We start from the raw sequence: 20,366 nt of genomic DNA on the forward strand, positions 1-20,366 counted from the left end.
TGAGTTGGTTCTCGCAAAATTAAACTCAATTGACGGGAACAGAGAAATAATTCAAATCGACGGATCTGGATTTTTGTAAAGAAAAAATTTCCTTGCCCTTTAAATTATGAAGTATATCTGGCTTAGCAGACGATATGGCTGGCTACGCTGTGAAACAGTCTTGTTTCACTTTCTTAGTAAATGTAAAAGATGGAAACATTGTGCTTAACTTTACACCATAGTTTATCTTGTGAAACTGAGTTATATTGAGTATTGAGTGTTATTCATAATACTATGTACATTCAAATACAATGTGTACAATAAGATGGATTACTTAGGTGAAAGTCATTAATATTTTCTATTTACACATTTACATTCAAAAAATATTGGGTTAATATTGAAATAGTGTTTTGCATTCTATATGAACAAAAGAAAAAATGTCAACATTTATGGAGAAACATATTTGCAGGTGTGTGACTGGGTTTGACATTCAACTTTGTTCTTTAAATCAATATACAATCTACCATCTAATTTAAATACATTACAATTTCGTTTGATGATTCATATGAATATTCTTTGAACAGGTGGCAACAGACATGATTAGAAACAGAAATATGGTCTAACCAAAACTGCGACAAGGACTGCTCTATAGATTTGAAATGTATCTGCCTCTCACTAAAAATGTGGATATGGCATTAAAGTCATAAAGGGCGTAAGAATGCCATCTGTGGATGGCATGCAAAAGTTAACTATATTTCATGAGTGAATTTTGAAGGCATTTTCTGTCCCAGGGTGGGGAGCATCAAATAAAGGGTCTTATTTTAACTGCCCATTATTCCAATGTTGTCCCAAGAAATTGATTCTCAGCTTTGTAGTCTTTTCTATGCCATTGTCTAGTTTTCTGTAGTCATGGGTGCATTGATGGAGAATATTGATACCACTGGTCACTGCATGGTCAGCCAAATCCAGCAGCCCCACAGGATTTGTTTGAACCGCAGCAGATAGACAGCGAGTGCTGCTTGTAGTTCCTCACAGGCGCGATGGGGCCGCCGGCGGTGTGTGCAGTACAGAGCTAAACCCAATGCTGAGAGCAGCAAGAATAAGCATGTAAGAAGTGCCAGGTGGGGACGGCTCTGAGATGAGTCATATCCTGCAGATGACAGGTCACAGAGGTAAGAAGCAGTCAGTAAAACTCTTAGCTATTTAACTGGAAAACAAGGTGTAGTTGGGTGTAAAAGTTTGCATAACCTTTCTCTGAAATGATGAAAACTACGATATTTAATGTGAGTTGGAGTGATAATGAAACATGCCTAATAATAAATAAAACATGCCAATGAGAATGCAAACTTTTTAGCCACATCATGACAGATTTTCAGAAGAAAAAGACCATTCAGTGTTTTTATTCATCTTTTTTCACATCAACCATCAGAATGGGGAAAAAATGTGATCTCGGTGATTTTGGTCATGGCATGATTGTTAGTGCCAGGTGGACTGGTTTGAGTATTGGTTTGAGAAAAGCGTAGCCTGGTCTGATGAACCTTGATTTCTGCTGAGGCACACAGATGGCATACTGTGAGTTGGCTTAGTGGTTAGCGTGTCCGCCTCTCAATCGGGAGATCGTGAGTTCTACTCACGGTCAGGTCATACCAAAGACCATCATCAAAATGGTACCTACTACTGTCTGGCAAGGCACGCTGCAATACAGATGTGAGTGGGGAGTCAAACTCTTGCGGTTACCAGAGGATTAGCCCCTAGCTGTATAGGTGAGAGGCTGAGGGCTACAGAAATGGAGATTGGCGCCGCCCGATTGTATGGTGTAGGAAGGACTTTAGACACAGATAGCAGGGTAAGAATTTGGCACTAAAGCATGGACCTAACCTGCCTTATGTCAACAGTTCAGGCTGGTGTAATGGTATGGGGAATGTTTTCCTGTCACACTTTGGGCCCGTTAGGGCAGCATGGTGGTGTAGTGGTTAGCGCTGTCGCCTCACAGCAAGAAGGTCCGGGTTCGAGCCCCATGGCCGGCGAGGGCCTTTCTGTGCGGAGTTTGCATGTTCTCCCTGTGTCTGCATGGGTTTCCTTCAGGTGCTCCGGTTTCCCCCACAGTCCAAAGACATGCAGGTTAAGTTAACTGGTGACTTTAAATTGACCGTAGGTGTGAATGGTTGTCTGTGTCTATGTGTCAGCCCTGTGATGACCTGGCGACTTGTCCAGGGTGTACCCCGCCTTTCGCCCGTAGTCAGCTGGGATAGGCTCCAGCTTGCCTGCGACCCTGTAGAACAGGATAAAGCAGCTAGAGATAATGAGATGAGATGAGATAATGAGATGAGATGAGACTTTGGGCCCGTTACTACCAAACAATCATTGCTTGAATGCCACAGTCTATTTGAGAATTGTTGCTGACCATGTGCATCCTTTCACAGTCACTGTCATGGGATCTGAATCTAACAGAACACCACTGGGACGTGGTAGAACAGGACATTCTGCAACATGAAAGTACACCACAGGAATTGTGTGATGCAGTCATGTCAACATGAACCAGAATCTCAAAAGAATGTTTCCAACATCTTGTGGAATCCACGCTACGAAGAACTGAGTCTGTTTTGAGAGCAAAGGGAGGTCCTACCCAGTATTATAGTGCACCTAATAAAGTGCTCAGTGAGTGTAAATTTCAGTGAGTAAAGCAATACTCTAACAAAAGAAAAGGCATGTTTAGGTCTATGAATTAAATTACACAAATGCTTTAGATACATGCCATGCACTGAATTTCTCAATTCCATTAAAATGCTGACTATTACTTTCCTGAATGCTGTTTTGGGATTTACATCTACTTATGACAATAGAATGTGTCAAGTTCACACAAGATGAGTTCATGCATCATGCGCATTACTTTAATCATATCACTGTTCAATACACAATACACTCACCTGCTAAGCAGTCATAGTATGGAATGTCTGTGAATCCAAAATAATGAAAGAGAACTTTAGACTTCCATTACTTGTAATTACTAGATTCTCTAGGTTTAGAAAAACATGCCCAAAGACAATAACAGCGGGCAGAACAATCATCATCAATCACAGTGTAGTCATGTTGCCATTTAAATTGAATGCCTTGGTAAAATATAAAAAAATGATTAAATAACAACCGTACGAAGGCAAACGTGAAAGCACTGTGCAGCGCTAAAGAAAAAACAGTTAGCACATTAGACATGACAATATACTGTCTTCCTGTTATCAAGATAATAGCACAGACTACACAGTACCTCATTTGCATGTATAATTATGTGTGTAAATCACATGGGCATGTAAGTGTGCTGTTGAACCTGGTTGATTCATCAACTTTAGTCCCACAGGCAAAGATCTGTCACAACTCTTTAATTTACTTTACTCATTTTCTTCAAGTACGAGCTCTTAAGGATGCAGCTCTCACTTCAGCGTGACCTGCAGGTCTCTAGTTTAGTCTCTTACCGTGAACCGTAATCTCTGGTTCACTGAAATGAACATGCCTCTCTGTTTTCCGCCGCTGAGTTGAGAATGGCTCATTGGTCCTCTTTAGGATGGAGGTGGGAATCTTACAGTTGATCACCTATAGCCAGGGGTATGAAAATTATTCTTTGGTGGTGCATAAGCATATTATCCCTTGATAACAGTCCAACTAATAAATATCAGTACCTTTGGTTTTAGAGTGTCTGATGGAGGATGTGGGTCTTTTCTGTGCCAGAGCCCAGAATCTTTATCACCGAGAGTAAAACTGTTGAGTGTGTTGTTGTATGACTCAGGGGCAGAGGATGTTTTTGACAGAACTGACACACACTGACCCAAAGAGTCTGTGAAATGAGCAGGTTGCGTTGAAGCACTTTTAGTCCATGGTGGATATCACAATCACAATGCATACAATAACATTTTACAAGCAAAAGCTTTCCCTGTCAGATTTCTTAAAGTCATTTCACACTACACAGGTTGCAAAGTCATTTTACATGCATTATTTTCCAGCACTTAGATCATAATACAGTTGTAGACTGAGCATCACATTACACAGTCTCATCAACAGTTAACATGATCATAACTTTAGGATCCATCCATTATCTGTAGCCACTTATCCTGTCCTACAGGGTCGCAGGAAAGTTGGAGTCTATCCCAGCTAACTATGGGCAAGAGGACAAGTCGCCAGATCATCACAGGGCTGACACAGAGACAAACAACCATTCACATTCACTTTAGAGCCACCAATTAACCTAACCTACATGTCTTTGGGGGAAACCGGAGCACCCAGAGGAAACCCACACGGACAGAACATGCAAACTCCACACAGAAAGGCCCTCGCTGGCCTCGAACCCAGGACCTTCTTGTTGTGAGGCAACGGTGCTAACCACTACACCACCGTGCCACCCTAACTTTAGGATACTTTTGGAAAACTAAAGCTTATTTACAACCTGAAGTGCCGAATGTAAAACACAGTATAGACAGTCATGAATGTTTCACTGTTCTACAGCTTCATTTAAATCCCAGTGAGTTCAACACTGGATGTCTATTTTTGAATTCTGCTTTTGAAAAGTTTGTGATTATGTTTCTTTGTAAACAGCAACTCATTTTTCAGCAGGCTATATTCTGCACCTGTACTAAGCTGCTGAGTCATACAGATGACATGATGTACTGAAAGCATTTGCTTAAAACAGCTCGACTCAGTAGCTAAGGTGCACATCAGGTATATATTTTTATAACCAAGTCCAACAGAATCTGGCATATCTCCCAGAATAACAGAGATAAAAGAGGCATCACAACACTCCCCCAAAATATCCAGAAAGCTCGAGATGCAGTATGACCTACAGTGGGACAAAAAAGTATTTAGTCAGCCACCAATTGTGCAAGTTCTCCCACTTAAAAAGATGAGAGAGGCCTGTAATTTTCATCATAGGTACACTTCAACTATGAGAGACAGAATGGGGGGAAAGAATCCAGGAAATCACATTGTAGGATTTTTAATGAATTAATTGGTAAATTCCTCGGTAAAATAAGTATTTGGTCACCTACAAACAAGCAAGATTTCTGGCTCTCACAGATCTGTAACTTCTTCTTTAAGATGCTCCTCTGTCCTCCACTCGTTACCTGTATTAATGGGACCTGTTTGAACTCGTTATCAGTATAAAAGACCCCTGTCCACAACCTCAAACAGTCACACTCCAAACTCCACTATGGCCAAGACCAAAGAGCTGTCAAAGGACACCAGAAACAAAATTGTAGACCTGCACCAGGCTGGGAAGACTGAATCTGCAATAGGTAAGCAGCTTGGTGTGAAGAAATCAACTGTGGGAGCAATTATTAGAAAATGGAAGACATACAAGACCACTGATAATCTCCCTCGATCTGGGGCTCCACGCAAGATCTCACCCCGTGGGGTCAAAATGATCACAAAAAACGGTGAGCAAAAATCCCAGAACCACATGGGGGGACCTAGTGAATGACCTGCAGAGAGCTGGGACCAAAGTACCAAAGGCTACCATCAGTAACACACTACGCCACCAGGGACTCAAATCCTGCAGTGCCAGACGTGTCCCCCTGCTTAAGCCAGTACATGTCCAGGCCCGTCTGAAGTTTGCTAGAGAGCATTTGGATGATCCAGAAGAGGATTGGGAGAATGTCATATGGTCAGATGAAACCAAAATAGAACTTTTTGATAAAAACTCGTCGTGTTTGGAGGAGAAAGAATGCTGAGTTGCATCCAAAGAACACCATACCTACTGTGAAGCATGAGGGTGGAAACATCATGCTTTGGGGCTGTTTTTCTGCAAAGGGACCAGGACGACTGATCCGTGTAAAAGAAAGAATGAATGGGGCCATGTATCGTGAGATTTTGAGTGAAAACCTCCTTCCATCAGCAAGGGCATTGAAGATGAAATGTGGCTGGGTCTTTCAGCATGACAATGATCCCAAACACACCGCCCGGGCAACGAAGGAGTGGCTGGAGTAGCCATTTCAAGGTCCTGGAGTAGCCTAGCCAGTCTCCAGATCTCAACCCCATAGAAAATCTTTGGAGGGAGTTGAAAGTCCGTGTTGCCCAGCGACAGCCCCAAAACATCACTGCTCTAGAGGAGATCTGCATGGAGGAATGGGCCAAAATACCAGCAACAGTGTGTGAAAAGCTTGTGAAGACTTACAGAAAACGTTTGACCTCTGTCATTGCCAACAAAGGGTATATAACAAAGTATTGAGATGAACTTTTGTTATTGACCAAATACTTATTTTCCACCATAATTTGCAAATAAATTCTTTAAAAATCGGACAATGTGATTTTCTGGATTTTTTTCTTCTTCTCATTTTGTCTCTCATAGTTGAAGTGTGCCTATGATGAAAATTACAGGCCTCTCTCATCTTTTTAAGTGGGAGAACTTGCACAATTGGTGACTGACTAAATACTTTTTTGCCCCACTGTATATTGAGGTAATAAAGAAAAAAGAGAGGAAGACCTGCTCTCATAGTATTTAGATTAATGTGAACAATTTTCTGTTTAATGACTACATAAAACGTATAATTATAGCAATGGATGGATGAACCCTGTTAATAATTAGCTCTAACTACATTTAGGATGAACAAGCTTTTTTTCCACATTCACAAGCTTTTTTTCATTTTCTTCTGAATGAAGTCCACCATAGAACACGTAATACCTTATATGTACACACACATTACGTAAGTGTGCTTGTTCATTCACTTCTTTGAGCAGCTTATAGTACCTGAGTATTCAGTCTTGCCAATCTCAGCATAGACAGTGCCCAGTAGCTCCAGGCTCCTGGCTGTGATGGGGTGATCATTACCAAATGCTCGTTGGTGTATTTTTGTGGCCTAAAACAAGCAGAGACAATATATGTAAACCTATAATAACAACTCATGGTTTATTTATCAATACTTCTTGCTGGTGCCATGACATACATACCTTGCCGCTGTACTCTAAAGCAAGATGGGGCCTGAAAAGAAAATAATTTTTTGTTCAAAGAAATAAGGAAACTCATCATTATCCACAGAACATCGTCAGGATACACGACATCGTGCAGTGTATTTCCACGCTGAAGACTCTTAAGTTATCATTGTCTGAGGCTCACAATGTGATTGTGTGAGAAAAACTTTCCTCACCGTCTTAAAACAATATTGGGGAGTCAAAATGGACACATGCAGTGGCAGGTTGATGTATTGACTACTTTCACATTACCCATAATGCTTTGCGCCTTGGAGGGTAACCAAAATATAGTCAAACTAAAACAACACGGCACCGCACACTGACAGGAATCTTTCAAATTTAAATCTCCCTAAAACCTTCAAAGAAGTGTGAAAACTAACTAAACCAAAGCTTAAAGAAATCTGTAAAGCCTTTTCTATGGACTTTGAGAAATCACTCGGTAAAAAAGCGCTTGTAAATATCGTATCGAACGCTGTGAACATTTCTACTTCAGGTGACAGTCAGCAGCCTTCTTTGTCTGTCAACACGGGCATTCCAACAATTACTGACCTGCAGAAGTTAAAAGATTGGCAGAAGAGCTTCGAAAGTTCAACACTGATCATAGAAGAATCCACAGTGAAATCGTTTTTGCTGGATGCTGGTTATGATGAGAAAGACGTAAGAAAATACAAAATGCTTTGTGCATGGGAACACAAGCACGGAATTCACTCAGTGAAGTAAGTACTGTAAACACAGCAGAATTGTCACATTTCTTTTTTAAGTTGATTTTGATTTCCTTCACTCTGATTTTCCTCGCACTCATATGCTATCAGATTACGACAATCTTTGGGCTGTTAGAGGAAGCGGTTAGGACTACAGGGTCATATACTACATTCGACCTACCTACATAAACACTAAAAGGGGAAGGACATGTACTGTAAGCTTACTTACACTGCATCATTTGTGCTTTGTTTTGGGAGTTGATCCTTCAATAAAGTTATCCTTTTCAGTTCTTTATGACAAAACACAAAGACAGAGGGGTTGTAGGCTTCGTGACTTCGATCATCAGACTTTACTCCACCACTGAAGTGTGCAGAACACAGGCGCGTGTTGTCTGTCGGTGTAAAATTTTGACTACGAATTCTGTCTAACCGATGCTTTTCGACGCTTAGCCTCTGTAGGTATTCTATACAACTTTAAATCGGTAAGAGTCGTTTTTCCCCATGTGAATTCGAAGAAATGACTGAGGTTATCTGACTTAGTAAACAAATATAGCGCCTGGTTACCCCCCAAGGTGCAAAGCATTATGGGTATGTGAAAGTAGTCAATACTAATATATATATTTTTTAAAATATTTCTACTTTATTTGAAGCTACAGTGCATAAGATTTTTGTTAAAATGAAAAACATGAGGCGGCATGGTGGTTATCACTGTCGCAGCATGGGAAGCAGGTTCTGGGTTTGAACCTGCAGGTCGACTGGGGCCTTTCTATGTGGAGTTTGCATTTTCTCCTCGTGCCTATACGGGTTTCCTCTGGGTGCTCTGATTTCCTCCCACAGTCCAAAAACATGTGGATTAGGTGAACCGCCTATTCGAAATTGCCCATAGGTGTGAATGTGAATGGCTGTGTGCATACATGTCAACCTTTGGTCAATCAAACCTGTATAACCAACCTCCAAAATCCGTATTTCCCTTATAAAATCCTTATAAGATGCAAATTAAAATAATTTACCTAAAATTTGAATGATAATTAACAATGATATATCCAAGTTACTTTTTATTCAATATTAATAACAATAAACCTTCAGAATGAATATAAAGCTCCAATGTTTGACAAAAACACAAAGTGTCACTCTGAATTGTGAATTGTACTCCATGACAGCTTTTTTAGCAGTCTGCACCAATACCTCACTAGGCAAGTGTCTGTGTTGATCTTGCCGGAGTGCCCATTCAGAATCTTTTCAGTCGCTAATGAAAGTCACTCAGGTGGAAATACGCGTTTCAAACAAAATGTTACTTCCCGGTTGGCGGGATTCTCGCAATGCGGTGTGCGCATGATCAGAAGTGGAACAAAGTCTCGCTACCACAAGATAGCGCGTGATTTCATAAGACTCTTTACTGGCTGTTTGTGCTTTCTGTGGTGTACAGTACGTTTGTAAATGTTATGCGCTCTTTTATCATCGTGGGAATTGATTATAGCTCTAAATAAATATTGAAGTTTTTTTAAAGAATCCGTACAACTTTATTTGTACGCCCGTATACTATGTTTATTGAATCAAATCCGTATAAAATACGGACATTCCGTATAGGTTGACATGTGTGTCTCTCTGTGTTAGATTGGTGACCTGTCCAGGGGAAACCCTGCCTCTTGCCCAATGTCAACTGGGATTGTCTCAAGCCCACCCATGACCAGCAATGAACAGCATAGAAAATGAATGAATAAATGAATGAAAAACATACATAGGCAGGAGGGAAAAACTCTATAATATGATGTTCCTGAGCTGCTGTGAGTCACCCTAACGCTTCTGTAATAGTAATTCACAGCCTGTGCTGTGTCATGGATGTCAGGTCAGATTTGGCAGGAAATGTGTGTGCATTGGGCGAGTACAAATACATGATAACAGACTAAATTCATCAGCCAATTAGGGTGGAGATAAAGTTTGAGCATGAGAGTGTAAAAAAAAAAATGAGAGTAAAAGAAAAATGGGCTCAGGTATGATGGAATTTTAGCTGTTCTTTGTTGAACTGGTAAGGCATTTATTCACAGTTGTTAAGCTGTGTTAGAAAGAGAACTCATGATAGTCAGCTAGTGGCTAATTTGACTTTTGTTTGAGTTGATCAAACTCACATAAAGGCAGGCAATCACTTCTCTGTTTGTTCTTGATGTGTGTAATTTTCACAGATGTTTCTGTTTATCCTCTAATCTGTTTTAGCTAGTGCACTAGTATAGTGAATCAGGTTAGACTTCTGCTTGCTTTATTGAAAGTATTTTATCTAAGAAATTTTGCATTTTATCCACTGATTTGTTTAACTAGTATGTTAAAAAGGGCTGGTAAGGTCTTATGAGTTGTCTTACTGTTTTGAACTGTTCTACTGTAAAGTGAATATAGATAGATCTGTATAGATCTTTGCAAAAAAAATAATACAATAAGTATTTGTTCTCATTTGTCAACTTTATGACTCTGATGTGTAAAGAAAATGCCTCTCGTTAAAATATATGAAGAAGCATTTATTTATGGACACGCAATAGTAGCTGACAGGTCTTTTGCCATCATTTTCTGTAATTTATGAATATTAAAATATGTTATAATGAGTGAAAGTAAAGCCATCAAGGCTTTTTCCCAGCTCTGTTTTCGCTCGCATGATAATATTAGTTGTCTAAAGGTGCATGGACTTTGTACATGGACTTAAGTGCTCTGTACTTTATGCATTTAAAAGTGGGTTACATTGGATCTGGGGGTGGCTGCTTTGTGACAATGTCCATTGTTAAATCCATCCATCCATTATCCATAAATGCTTATCCTGTTCAGGGTTGCAGGCAAACTGGAGCCTATCCCAGCTGACTATGGGCGAGAGGCGGGGTACACCCTGGACAAGTCGCCAGATCATCACAGGGCTGACACATAGAGACAAACAACCATTCACACCCACATTCACACCTACGGTCAATTTAGAGTCACCAATTAACCTAACCTGCATGTCTTTGGACTGTGGGGGAAACCGGAGCACCCGGAGGAAACCCATGCAGACACAGGGAGAACATGCAAACTCCACACAGAAAGGCCCCCGTAAGCTGCTTGGCTTGAACCCAGAACCTTCTTCTTGTGAGGCGACAGTGCTAACCACTACGCCATTGTGCCGCCCCATTGTTAAATGTGTTATATAAATATCAATTGTATCGAATTGACAACAGCAGATAATTATATCATATATACAGAACAGCATCAAGATTTAACAACACGGAAGTGCATTGAATCAGTGACAAAGCGTCAAAGTCCGTCAAATAGTGCTGATACAGGCATCATGTAAGTTTTGGCATCTCTTTGTATTTGAGAAACACTCAACAGAAGGTCATCTCTGAGAAAATCAAGAATGATGTTCTTATTATATGAGAGAGATTTAAAGCATTTTATAATGACAACATACCACAACCTTATACTATATATTGTTAGTAAATAAGCACCGAAAGCACCAGAAGAGAGTCACTGTGGACTGTAGGCCCACAGACAAAAATAGTGTGAGACAAAAGTCACATAGTAGTAGCCCATTTATAAAGATTACATCTAATCCATGGTGGAAACTTGGCTGTCTGATCTGGCACCCTTATGTACAAACACATTCTTTCAAAGAACAACAACAAGACTATGCAGTGTCAGGTATGTGGTTCTATTTCAATGTATGGGGTGCAAATCCAAACACGTGCACTGTGAGTCCAGCTGAGGTCTCTAAGAGGCCTTGTAGATTAGCTACATACTTATATTCTTACGCCTTCAAGTGTTTACATGTATTGTAAGTCGCTTTGGATAAGATTGTCTGCTAAATGACTATATAAATGTCAAGAAGCCAAGAAGCCTTTATTTGTCACATGTACACTCAAGCACACAGTAAAATTTAACCTCCGCATTTAACCCATCTGAAGCAGTGAACGCACACATGCACACACAAGTGAGCAATTAGCACACACACACACACACACACACACACACACACCTAGAGCAGTGGGCAGCTATGCTACAGAGGCCAGGGAGCAGTTGTGGGTTAGGTGTCTTGCCCAAGGGCACTTCAGCCCAATCTCAGGCCATGGCTGCCCCATATTAACCAAACCGCATATATTTGAACTGTGGGGGAAACCAGAGCACCCGGAGGAAACCCACATAGACACAGGGAGAATATACAAACTCCACACAGAAAGGCCCGTCAGCCACTCAGCTCGAACCCAGAACCTTCTTGCTGTGAGGCGACAGTGCTAACCACTACACCACCGTGACGCCTAGAAGCAGAAGAATGTGTGACTTTGCCAGCAAACATGGAGATGTTCTCTCCTTGTGAATGCAAGGTGACATATTTGACTAACACTGCCCAAGTCATTTGATATTCTAATTTCTGTCATGTTAGGTTTGTGTTTCCTTAAGCTGGGCATACACTGTGCGATTTTTTCAATCGCGGTATTCAGCTGCTGCTCACACTGTACGAGTGAATCGCAGGGGTAAACAGCACGCAGCTTACGATTCCTGTTCTCACACTATACGATCCGATGCTTGGATGCGATGCTCGGATGCGATGCTCAGGATTTCAAACAGGTTTGATTTTCATCCGATCGATCGGGAGGAGGTCGTGAGGTGTTAATCGCTTGTCGTTACCCCATGTATACTACACGATCCGAGATGCACGATTGAGCCAAAACTCGGCCCGATCTCCAAAATAGTCGCACGAGTGAAAATCTTGTCAAAATCGGGCCAAAAATCGCACAGTGTATGCCCAGCTTAAATGGAACTTTCTCTCTTAGTATTAGTACCTTGTTAACAACATGCATAATCCATAATACAATAAGATTTGTGACCTTCATGTACACATGATATGCACACATTGCTGTCTTATTGCTGTCCATGGATTCTATATACCCGACTTTAAAATTGCAGGGTTAGAGCCCACTTAGTTTGCAGGTCCCCTTGGTATCTGCTTATGATTATGGAGCATGCTCTTTCTGTGCAAGGCTGTTGTTTCTTAACCTTCATCTAGTTTCACTTAGTAATTGATTAGTATCGGTTTGCTTGGTTTTGGACTGATCATGTAGGACATGTGATCGGCAGTTACACGGCACAGCTCTCAGAAGAGACTGCTTTCAGCAAGGGCAGCACTGCTTGCCATCATTGCACTGAATGATTCAAGAAGCCTCTTCACCCTGTGGGGGTGAGCTATTAAAAGCGTGTGTGTACATTCAAGGATGGCTTTAGAAGACCTACAGATGTTTGCAGTGAGCTGCACCTGAGCCAAATGCTGACAATGCTAGGCTTCCTAATCTATTTTTAACTCCGCTATTAAAATTAAGACGCAAATTGACATAGAACTGCAGGTGGAGGATGGGTCACTAAAACTGTCTTTGTCTGACAGAGTTCCTGGAATCAACATACAGCTGCAGTAGCAAAAATGTTAAGAACTTATGTTTTTGTAAATTTTTAATGAACACACCACATGGTTCTTCTAACTTTAAAGAAACCCATCCTGAATATTTCATAAGCAAAGTCCACCGAGCTGAAATGCTTATGTCTGTAATATAAATGTACCTGCTTTTTCAGTGGGCATGTACTGTACGACCTGAATCACTGTCCTATCGTGCGGGTCTTCTGTTACCTAGGCTGAGATTAAAAGATTATAATGCAAATACCAACATCTATCCCGGTGACTTCAGAAACACAATCTTACAAGGCCATTGATAAAATCTCAATCTCTATCTAAAAAAAATAAATAAATCAATTTTGTTCAAATTTAATGTCAGTTTAATTATTTCAGCATTAACTGGCATCCTCTGCAAAATAGAATACACTCAGATTAAAGTGTATTAAAGTGTACTGGCAATAAAGGTGGGCTTAAACAAGGATTTCTGTGTCTGTGTGTAAAGTATTTGGTGACTAAAAGGTTTTCCTGGTCATGTTAATCCCTTTGAGGAAATAGGACACCTATGTGAGGGTGCCCTAGTAACACCTGAAGCCAGGGAAGTCACATAACACTCGTCACTTTCATGCATTTTTATCAGTTGGTGTATTTGTAGTTCAATCTAATCAACCATTTTACATGTCTTTATATATATATTTTATTTGGCACATGCGTCTCTATCCAAACGTACTTACAAGTGAAACGCAATTCAATACAAGCAAATAACTATTAAATTAAGCATCAGTGATAAAAGCAGTACAAATCAAAGTTTACACCAACTGAAAAATGTGCAAGATTGACAGTCATATCTAAACATGCGGGCTGGAGTAATTTCAAGTACTGCTACTAATACTTGTCACAACTCTGTCAGTCAAACCATTAATGATAGAAACTGTCTAGCTGCACTTACAGTAATGCAGTCCTATAGAAATAATAGAGCAATATAAATGCCCGTAGCCTTTGGTAAACACTTTAGTGTTTTTACTTTAATTATACACATTGCCAGTCAAAGCTTATTGAATACTGGTGCATAATTAAAGTGATCAATGTTTTGGCCTTTTCCAATTAGATTAGCTCTAGACTGCGCCAGTAAAATAAAGGAATTTATAACATTTCTCCTTTCATTAAACATTTTATAAACATTTCTTAATTCACTTTGAATACCTATTCCTTGGGTGGATTTTAAATTTAAAAGTATTTACAAATTTACACAAAAATGCTAATTCGAGTTCATCAGAAACTTTTGTCTGGTAGCGTCTACACAAATGCTTGAGGAATACTGAAGCAATAAAACATTTGCGTATATTCAGGAATGAATATTTAATGAGTCCTGTGTATTAACAACAGCAGTGTGCATAATGAGCACATTGTATGGTGTAGCACACAATAATACAAACCTGACTCTAATTCACACAAGACTGAATTCAACCAAATGACTTCTGACTTCCTATTTTACAAATTAATCTCCTCATATCCTTCTGAACCAGACCCCAGTAAACCATGACTACCAGGGGAGCATTCTCTGTTAATAAATGTACAATCAAACGTGACTTTTTAAATTTAGTTTGAAAGCTCATCAATAGCTCAGATTTCTACCAAAATACAAACAAAGCAATATTTCCTAATAATATAATGAGATAATCTATAATGGAGTAAAAAGGTATAGCATAGTGAACCTTTTACAGTAGGATACATGAAAAAGTAATCTTTTATACCCATCCTCCTGAAGGATGGAAAATACTACAGCATTGTTAGAAAAATTGTACCTTTTACTCATGATGCAAAGTTGGGCCAGCCTCTCAAGATCCTGCGCCTGCGAGGCCTGTTCTGATAACTCCTCTTGGGAGAGCCATCCTGGAGAACCCAGTGTACTGTCCTCTTGAGAGCCTATTAAACAAACAGTCACTGAGTTAGAAAAACCCAGGACATTATGCTACAAGAGCTGGAACTCTGCAGCGATCCAAAGACACACTACACAAACACAAGAGGGAACTGGACTATAGAAAGAGAGAGAAAGGAAGGACAGGACACCTGATTTTGCCACACCCAGATATTCAAATGTTCTTAAGCACACACAGTCACACACTTAGCAAACACTACTTTAAACACTATCATGAGGGAAAGTAAGAGAAGTACTGATATAAAAATGACATAAAATTAAGAATATGGTAGGTCGATGAAAAAATTAAATACTAAATATCTTAAAATAAAATAAGCTACAGCTGAGCTTTACCTATAATCCTTGCATAATACAGTATATACACAACAGAATATGGTAGTTTTCTACAATAATTAAAAATGGAGACAGTTCCACAGTGTGTGTGTGTATACATCCATTATCTGTAGCTGCTTTGTTCTACAGGGTCACAGGCAAGCTGGAGCCTATTCCAGCTGACTATGGATGAGAGGCAGAGTACACCCTGGACAAGTCACCAGGTCATCGCAGGGCTGACACATAGAGACAAACAATCATTCACACCTACGGTCAATTTAGAGCAAACAATTAACCTAACCTGCATGTCTTTGGACTGTGGGGGAAACCAGATCACCCGGAGGAAACCCACGCAGACACGGGGAGAACATGCAAACTCCACACAGAAAGGGCCTCGCTGGCCACTGGGCTCAAACCCAGAACCTTGTTGCTGTGAGGCGACAGTGCTAACCACTACACCACCATGCTGCCCATCTCTCTCTCTATTTCTATGCACATAGTCCAGTAAGCCTTGAAAAACAGAAAGTAATACAGTTAACTATATAAAATAAACTGTTCTGTTCATTCCCGTAACCGCATTGCGGTCATAGGGAGACATGAGAGATGCTGACATAGTCACTCATCTATCATGTCTTTTCTCTGGGCTTGGATTGCTTGGTGGTGCCCATCTCCTCTCCAAGCATATTCATACCTACGGTCAATTTAGAGCCACCAATTGGCCTAACCTGCATGCCTTTGGACTGTGGGGGGAAACCGGAACACCCGGAGGAAACCCACGCGGACACGGGGAGAACATGCAAACTCCACACAGAAAGGCCCTCGTCGGCTCGAACTCAGGACCTTCTTGCTGTGAGGCGACAGTGCTAACCACTACACCACCGTGCCACCAAATAAACATAAAATAAAATTTGTTAACTGGAGTGAGTTGTCAAACTAGAGAGCTAGAATCAGCAGGTTTCTGTGTATATGAGACTCAGTAGGCTGCAGGTCTTAAACCTAACAGTACTTACTGGAGTCTCATTGCGTAAAACAGCAGTCCTGTCTACAGGGAGGCAGTCATAGCAGTGCAATTTGCAAGCACTGAGTCAGGCTCCAGCATTTCCCAGACTTTACCGGCTCTTTAATGAAATCACGGATAGAATAGCCATTTATCTGTCTGAAGTGAAGCACTTCCATTCTGAGCCCACATGGCAGCTGTGGGCTGCTTCAGCAGCATCAGACAACCAGGATAACACCATGCGAGGAAACAAATGGCTCCTCTTGCTCCGTAAATAAAGATAAACATGGGCTAAATGTACTGTTGCACTCAAGGGGGAGTTAATACCTTTGCTTGTTTCTAGCCTAGTGAGCATAACTGTGTAGCAATAACATGAATTAATTCTTAATGTTGTAACTTACAGAATTGCCACAATAACCTCAGCAGACATCTTTATGGTTCTTTTTTAACTGGCTCTTTAAGTCATACATTGATCTTCCCTAAGGTATTATTACTACTTTTTAAGTAAGCTAAAACCATCATAATACTTGACCCTATAGGACCAGTGTGAACTAGAATGGAATTTGTACAGAAGTAAGCAGAGGCTAGATAAACCATAAAACAGACTTGCCTGTGCTTCCTTGCAGAGCGGTGAGTTCAATCAATGCCACCTCGTAGAACATCTTTTCTGCTTGAATGAATTGCAGCGCTTTCTCATCTGTTTTATACGAGTGAAGGAGCAGACTTGCTTCTCATGAAGATTCCTGTGTTGTTATGACACACATCCTGGCCCTTATAATCAATTTAAAGAATATTTTTTCCCCACAACAACTACGTGACCTATATTGTTTCAATGCAATATGATTCTTTCCCAGATGAAGCAATGGAGATGCAGTTCCATAATAAAGATGCACTTAAGCTTTTTGGCACCTCATTGAGAGTTGTGATTGGGCAGTGTTGTCTGGACCAGTCACTCTCTCTCCATAGAAAGACATAAAGCATGTGCAGGAACTATTAATAGATGTGTATTTACAAAGACAATGGCAGCAGTAGGGGAAAAAAAACCCCTAAATCTCTTTGTAAGATGATAGTGTTTGTGCTTGACAAGGAAAATATACTCAAAATAGATATGAATAGCCACTTCACAATAGGTTTCTATTCATAGAAATGCTTCTATTTTGGTATGACGTTACAAACATAACTCTGATAACACACACACACACAAAGATTGTAAATAAAAGATTAATATCGGTCCCCGTGTCTGCGTGGGTTTCCTCCGGGTGCTCCGGTTTCCCCCACAGTCCAAAGACATGCAGGTTAGGTTAACTGGTGACTCTAAATTGACCGTAGGTGTGAATGTGAGTGTGAATGGTTGTCTGTGTCTATGTGTCAGCCCTGTGATGACCTGGCAACTTGTCCAGGGTGTACCCTGCCTTTCGCCCATAGTCAGCTGGGATAGGCTCCAGCTTGCCTGCGACCCTGTAGAACAGGATAAAGCGGTTAGAGATAATGAGATGAGATTAATATCGGACACTGTCTCATCTCTCATTCATCTCATTATCTCTAGCCGCTTTATCCTGTTCTACAAGGTCACAGGCAAGCTGGAGCCTATCCCAGCTGACTATGGGCGAAAGGCGGGGTACACCCTAAAATTTCATATCTGTGCTATTCATCGAGGTTGACTTACAGTGCCAAGAAAGAATTATTCCGGGTAGCTTAACAGTGTATCAGACTGGAAAAATTTGGCAGAAGGATAATTAGAGCATCTGATGCCAGGGTAACGCCACTGATAATTCAGACATCTGACTCACAGATAAACACTCAGAGCTAAACAACACCCAGCACTGATGCCATAGCATGTTGGCAAGTACCATCTGTACTAAAATTAGGAATTTTATTATCCTGTGGTTAATCTAATATGTGAATCATCATTAGAGATCATTTGTGTCGTTCCTGCCAAAGTGCTAATGTGAAATTATCTTTTTTTTTTCGGAATTATGACATTCTATTCCCTCAAGTTCCTGATATTAAAGTGAATCAATGGTTATCCCATGTGAATGCTGATTAAAAGTGCTCTAAACATCTCATCTCATTAACTCTAGCCGCTTTATCCTGTTCTACAGGGTCGCAGGCAAGCTGGAGCCTATCCCAGCTGACTACGGGCGAAAGGCGGGGTACACCCTGGACAAGTCGCCAGGTCATCACAGGGCTGACACATAGACACAGACAACCATTCACACTCACATTCACACCTACGGTCAATTTAGAGTCACCAGTTAACCTAACCTGCATGTCTTTGGACTGTGGGGGAAACCGGAGCACCCGGTGGAAACCCACGTGAACACGGGGAGAACATACAAACTCCACACAGAAAGGCCCTCGCCGGCCACAGGGCTCGAACCCGGACCTTCTTGCTGTGAGGCGACAGTGCTAACCACTACACCACCGTGCTGCCCTGCTCTAAACATTGTGCTCTGAATTAACTTATTTCTGATCTAAATATTTGGCCTAAGGCAAAAGGATATGAACATCATATGAATATTAAAGGTAGACTGCCTTTCAGATTTTTCAAGTTTAGGCCATAAAAAGGATCTTCCCTGACACCCAATTATTTTTGTTTAGTGGACCAAAAGCTACTGAATTTGAATCACAGACTTCCACTTTTATTATGTTTTTTTTTAAATGGAACAGTTAATTAATTGGCCCTAAATTCTCTGCTAATTTTTCTTGCTTCACCATGACCCAATTCTAGATACTACGTCATGCATCACGTGGTGGGCTTTCCCTGTTTGAGCAAGGCATTGTGGGATACAAATATGAAACAGGAGAGGAAAATGGAGGATACGAATGAAACATGAAAGACTGACTACAGTAACGGAACGCAATAAGAAAAGACGTTATTTTGCAAAGGAAAGGAAATGCAGGACCAAATTAATAAATATCAACGATATTTATTTAGCAAGTACCTCATTGTGATCGGCTGTTTGTTTAACGACAGAATGATGTAACTGTCAGTACATGTTCAAGGTAAACTTGTAGATGGCGGTAATGCAACACTGGATGCCAGCTGCTGTAAAACCCAAAAGAAGAAGGAAAAGAAGAAGAAGAAGGTAAACCTGTACATGTGCACACGGACTTCCTCTGTCTGCTTGACTGCGCAAAGTGAGTGATTATGTACATTATTTGCTATGGAATCCCCTCAAATTAAATAACTTCCCAGCCACAGAATGGCCTGATATTTTTAGATATTGCAGAAATAAACCTATCACAATGACCAAATTTCAGAGGGAACTAAATTTCACCGATTTTATGAAATCGAAAGGCCGTCTAGCTTTAAGTCAAATTGAATAAAACCTACACACATAAAAATAAAAATAAAACTTCCTAACACAGTCAAGGCAAAGTATGGTCAAGGTTAATTTTGTCCAGTATATTAAAAACCTAACTAACTGTACTCTTCCACATGATCTACCAAACACTGATTATCAGAGAATATCTGGGTCAAATCAGATTTTAATTAGATTAATTGAGATAGGGTCTTCCTTAAACATTTCCAAGAAATAACACAGATACCAATTTCAAACCAATAAGGATTGAACTGGACATAATGAAATGATCCATGGAATGAGGGGAGAGCAAAGGATGGCTCTTTTTTTTTTCCAGGTTAATAACACTAAAAGTGAAATCTTCTCCTTTGAATGTTGTAATCTTTTAGGTCATTTTGCACCTAAAGCTATGTACAGACATGACAGGAGTTTTTCTGTAGATTTGTAATAAATTAAAACAAATGATAAACATTTGCAAATCCTCTTGGAAGAAAAAAAACCAAGACAGCAACACTCTAATCAAAGCATAAAGATGAAGTAGTGACAGCTACAAGCAGGATGTTTACAATCTAGAACACAGGACGTTTTATTCCCTCCTACAACCCCGATTCCAAAAAAGTTGGGACAAAGTACAAATTGTAAATAAAAACGGAATGCAATAATTTACAAATCTCAAAAACTGATATTGTATTCATAATAGAACATAGACAACATATCAAATGTCAAAAGTGAGACATTTTGAAATTTCATGCCAAATATTGGCTCATTTGAAATTTCATGACAGCAACACATC

At 40.3% G+C, this 20,366-nt stretch overlaps 1 protein-coding gene across 2 annotated transcripts; it reads right to left on the reverse strand.

Annotated features, from left to right (window-relative positions):
* On the reverse strand, window positions 1–16,991 carry c11h14orf180 (chromosome 11 C14orf180 homolog). 2 transcript variants are annotated; one of them, XM_060933088.1, is made up of 8 exons: window positions 16,879–16,991; window positions 14,826–14,946; window positions 6,907–6,937; window positions 6,707–6,815; window positions 3,651–3,805; window positions 3,447–3,564; window positions 2,907–2,933; window positions 1–1,129 (listed from the first exon to the last, which is right to left on the reverse strand). In XM_060933088.1, exons 1-8 carry the CDS (start codon window positions 16,928–16,930, stop codon window positions 924–926), a joined length of 819 nt encoding a protein of 272 aa, XP_060789071.1. In that variant the 5' UTR covers window positions 16,931–16,991; the 3' UTR covers window positions 1–923. The 2 variants fall into 2 exon arrangements, with proteins under 2 accessions (XP_060789071.1, XP_060789072.1); XM_060933089.1 differs by lacking the exon at window positions 2,907–2,933.
* Between the last annotated feature and the right edge of the window lie 3,375 nt (window positions 16,992–20,366).

The sequence above is a fragment of the Neoarius graeffei genome, chromosome 11, assembly GCF_027579695.1.
Source record: "Neoarius graeffei isolate fNeoGra1 chromosome 11, fNeoGra1.pri, whole genome shotgun sequence".
In the NCBI taxonomy this organism is placed as follows: domain Eukaryota; kingdom Metazoa; phylum Chordata; class Actinopteri; order Siluriformes; family Ariidae; genus Neoarius; species Neoarius graeffei.